Genomic DNA, 4,896 nt, shown 5'->3' with positions numbered 1-4,896 from the left:
TGATAATAAAAAAAAATGTTTCTTGAGCACCAAATCAGCATATTAGAATGATTTTTGAAGGATCATGTGACACTGAAAATGTCATGTGAAACTAAAAATTCCGCTTTGCCATCACAGAAATAAATAAAATGTTAAAATATATTAAAATGGAAAAAACTATTTTAATGCAAGAATTTAAAAGTACAATAGTAATTATATTTCACAATTTTACTGTATTTTTGATCAGAGGATGAAATGAATTGTGTAGCTCTTTGCCTCATGGCAAAATGCCATCAGTGGGGTCACAGAATAGCCCTCACTGTTTATGCCAAGTGTCTGGAAGAGAAAGGGAAATAAAGTAAAGTAAAATATGCTGAATTTTGGCCAGGGGAAAGGGAGAGGAGAAATGACAGGAGAAAATGATTTCACACACACCTTGACTCTCCTTCTCTCTGTACACTCCTCCCTTTCCTCTCCATCCCACAGGAACCCTGGTCTGCGTAGATAAGGCCAGCCTGCTGCTAATTTTAAACAGGAAAGGCAGGAAATGTGAAGTGAAGACTTTGCTTTTCCACAAACAACAGAGTAGCGACCCTGGCCTTGGAGAGGATCCTGTGTGCCACAGTGCTGAGCAGTCTGGGACTGAAAAAGAGACACAGACAGAGAAAAAGTGAGAGAGGAGGGTCCCTGGAATTGGGGAATTGGATAGACACAGAGAAAGAAATAAGAAAAAGTTAAAAGGAAGAGTGAGTGGACGAAAGATTTGGAGGGGAGAGACTGTGTCCTCTCTCGTCTCCCCTGTATCTCTATAGGGAGCTATGGCGGATAACAGCACTCATCCTATTGTGGAAATACTGGAGTCCTTCGGATTGAGTAAGATATTTTACCATCTTTACACACTTTATAAAGAGTTATCTCTTGCATACACACAAATTAACTTACAATATTACAATGTCAACTTTGTACTTCTAAAAAAATATGGAAAGTGTAGAAAATGCTGTGTCGAGTCTTTTAAGAGAACTTATTTCTCAACAGAAATGCAGACAGTAGTAACTAGCGGCAAAAGATATTGGCAAAAGTGGTTCATAAAAAAACTACACAGCCAGTGTGCAGTTTTTTCCATTTGGTTTTTCCAAATGTCATTTCCAGATGATCTTTCACTCTGGACTGTGATTCCTTTCACTCAGGGAGAAAATTGCATATAAACACCCACATTATTTTACACACAAGTCTCTAAAGAGTTTTGATGTCATATTTTGTAATACTAAAAATAATACATAAATAATATGTAGAATAGTTGTGTGCTGTGGTTAAAAATTGCTACAATTTGTCAATCAAATATATTACTAAAACAACACTGGCTCTTTATAAAACAAATTTTAATTGAAGAATTAAAATTTAAAGACAAAATTCTCACTCAAAAGTATTGTTAGTTTCAAAGGACCTTAAATGGCCTGTGCCAGACAGAAGCCCTGTGTGCTAATGAAACTGGTATTTCTGTAGACAATGGAATGCCATAACAGGAAGCTTCCTAAAATGCAAACTATTTAATTCATTTTAACCGTAAAGGATAAGAAAACATTGGGTGTGCCTTCTATTGTGGAATTTGGGCCCGCCCACTTTGATTTGTCAGAATAGGCGCTCCTCACTGACCTTCGATCTCCTGATAGTTTCTCTCTAATGATCCTGCAGAGCCAAGTAGCCTTCTGAAAAATATAGAAATCTTGTTCAGGGATTACGGGGAACCAGGCGTTTAACAGCACGTTCGATGAAAAGAAAATAGAAGCGAATTATTATTCTTAGAGACTGGTCGACTGGTTAAAGTCATTTCTGTCAGTAATTTTCTAAGTCCGTCTCCCTCAATGCAAACTGTATTTTGGCGCCCCTAGCGCAGTTTGCCAAACAGCGTCATGCATCTTAAAAATTTAGATATAACACTAAATGTTTACGTGATGTTTTTGTGAACTGCCTGAAACTGCAGAATAAAGTGACAAACAACGACAGTATTTAGGTTTTGTCCATGTACCATCCTACACTAATCTTCATGACGTTCCTGCTGCTACTGTTGCTATGGTTACTTCCTAAAACTAACGTTCGGCAACGCTTACATGCTTATTAGATGTCGTCAAAGAATATAGAATAGAATAGAATAGAAGGGACTTTGGTGTCGTTTACAAAAAACACGTTTTTACGTTTAAAAATGCAATTATGCAAAAATAAATGGATGTGATAAATAAATTAAACTTGGTCTATTGTTGTTTACTTACAATATTTGTTCATTTAAAATGTAGTATAAATTTTAAATGATTTTCTTTAAAAAAAAATAAAAATAATCTGCCGACATTCGGACTGCCAACCAATCCGCAAACAGCCGCTAACTGTAACGTGTGACCCCAGCATCTTGGGAGACGTTTGCCGCACATTCTAAACAATAGAGAATCTTTGACTAAAAACCTTGCAAGCTAGCAATATGTTGCAGAGCTCTCTGCTTAGATTCTTTAGTAAAAAACCTTGGCTTGATGGACAGTCGGACACAAGGCCTAACGTTACACCTGATGAGGATGTTTCTCCCTCTCCTGGCCCAGGTGTACCGACGAAACATGCTACCTATCAGACTGTGTTACCAAAAATATATTTGCATTGTTTTTAAGGGTAAGTTTAGGGTAAGGGTAGGTATGGACGGGTAGGTTTAGGGTAGGGGTAGGTATGAACATTAAAAAAAGCCTCAAACCACATGAATAAAATGCTGGTAGCACAATCTGATAGGTAGCATTTTTTTGCTGTTTTTGACCAAAGTAATATTACAGTGACGATTACAAGACTCTTTATGTTCAGCAATTTTAACTAAACCACCATAGACAGAGCCTTCATGTTTTGTTTATAATTGGAAGTGTTATCTAGTCCACTTAGCTATTATAAGATACTCTGTGGCCACAGAGTGCTTGCTTAAAAACATGTTTCTACCAATTTTATTTCTTTCCTTTCTCCAGGGGATGTGATTCTGGCTTTCTGTCTTTCTATGGTTGTTGGTCTTCTGCTGGGAGCTCTGGTCTACATGATCTTGACCTGGATGTCTCGTCGACGGGCATCAGCCACCATCACACGTGTACCCATCCACCAATCCCGCTCCACTACCCGTTCATCCTCGCCACGCTCTCGGCCAGGCTACAGTCGACACAGCAGTGGCTATGACCGACGCAGCAATAACAGTCTGGCCAGCGCTGCCTTCTCCTTCCATCGGCAAACCTCATCCTCACCGATAGACTATGGTGACTTGCCAGGACGCAAGTCGAGCTTCCGGGCCTCTACTTTTCATCCTCTTCTCCAGTGTAGCCAGATTGCTCGTGAGGCAGAAGAGGGTGCCCAGGGCAGCCTGCCACGGACCCCCACTCTCACTACCAGCCCTGGGAAGGCCGGATCCACCAGCACTGTCAGTTCCATGGTCACTCCACCCCGGGCCAGAACCAGACCAGATTCCTTCTGGGGCAACAGCAATCTAAGGGCCTTTTATGCTGGCCAGACTCCACCACCTGCCTATGAGAGCATCATACGAGCCTATCAAGAGACGACCACGTGAAGGAAGGGGAGATGCTACAGTGATCGGGGAAGATAAATGTAATAGACTTGGACTAGAAAATTGGACTGCTGAAAGCAGTATGGATGTCTTACAACTTAAACTGACATGTCCAGTTTTTCAATGTGTGTATATGTGCATATTTCTGTTTGTTTGTACTCTCTTAAAAATAAAGGTTCTTTATTAGCATCTATGGTTCCATAAGGAACCATATCCATGGAACTTTCCATTGAACATAAAGTTATAGTGGAAAAAATGTTTTTTTAGATTATTAAAATGGTCTTCTCACTAAGAAAAAAAATGGTTCTTTTAAAAACTGTTCCATGAAAGGTTCTTTAGGGAACCAAAAATAATTCTTCTATGGCATCACTGCAAAAACTTACTTTTGGAATCTTTATTTTTAAGAGTGTAGTGTGCGAGGTCAATCTGAAATACTTATATCAGAGAGAGTGAGATGATTTTTTTGGTTTCTACGGGTCTGCTTTATTGATTTAGTATAAGGACAAAAGACCTATATTTTTGCAAGGAGATAATATGTTTGTGTAGAGTGAGAGAGAAAGATGAGAAAACGTGATAGAGAGAAAGTAAGAGATATTGAAGGTCGTAAAAAGCATGACAGATCTGAGAGCATTACTGATCTCTGTTGCAAATTCCTAGACAAACAGATATTGAAAAAACTAATTTAAAATCATTTAGCACCAAACTCAGTAGATTGTGTATTTATTGGTTTGTTTTCTGTGAACTCTAGTCTTTTGGAATCATTGTAAATATTTCTCAATGCAATTGTACTCATAAAAATAAAGTGAAACAATATATTTTGCAATAGCTTTTTGTATCTGCATGTATTAACTGAACAAAATTCCTGCATCTTCATAGAAAGCTGTATTCACCAACCATAAAAGGAATATAGTTCACCCAAAAATTTAATTCTGTCATTATTTAACCACCTTATGTCACCATCACTTTCACAAAAGAAGATATTTTGGAAAATATCACACAGGTGTGAAACATAAATAATGACAGTATTTTCATCTTTGGGAGAACAATCTTTTTAGTGTGTCCATTTTAGAGTTATACATCCATTATCTATCATTGAAAACTGTTATGAGGAATGAACAGACCAAGGACAAAAGCGTTTTAAACAGGGTTTAGAGCACACACATCCTGGAAGTGACCTTCACAACCAGTGAATTTCCCTGATAAGAGGAAGGAAGGAATTATCTCAAAAGTTTGAAATGTACACTAAGAATTCTTTCTTTCTTTCTTTTGACATACTGTGCCAGCTGCAATTTGATAGATAGGTGTCCTATAGGTCTTGGTGTTTATCCTGTCAATTATATATA

At 38.1% G+C, this 4,896-nt stretch overlaps 1 protein-coding gene across 1 annotated transcript; it reads left to right on the top strand.

Moving 5' to 3' along the window:
* The first annotated feature begins 528 nt into the window (after positions 1-528).
* Positions 529-3,697, top strand: myct1a (myc target 1a). The gene is made up of 2 exons (XM_016548810.1): positions 529-852; positions 2,970-3,697. Exons 1-2 carry the CDS (start codon positions 798-800, stop codon positions 3,554-3,556), a joined length of 642 nt encoding a protein of 213 aa, XP_016404296.1. The 5' UTR covers positions 529-797; the 3' UTR covers positions 3,557-3,697.
* The last annotated feature ends 1,199 nt before the right edge of the window (positions 3,698-4,896 follow it).

Source organism: Sinocyclocheilus rhinocerous, unplaced genomic scaffold (assembly GCF_001515625.1).
Source record: "Sinocyclocheilus rhinocerous isolate Xijiao unplaced genomic scaffold, SAMN03320098_v1.1 scaffold1606, whole genome shotgun sequence".
Taxonomy (NCBI): domain Eukaryota; kingdom Metazoa; phylum Chordata; class Actinopteri; order Cypriniformes; family Cyprinidae; genus Sinocyclocheilus; species Sinocyclocheilus rhinocerous.
This window is presented reverse-complemented; position numbering and strand designations above follow the sequence as displayed.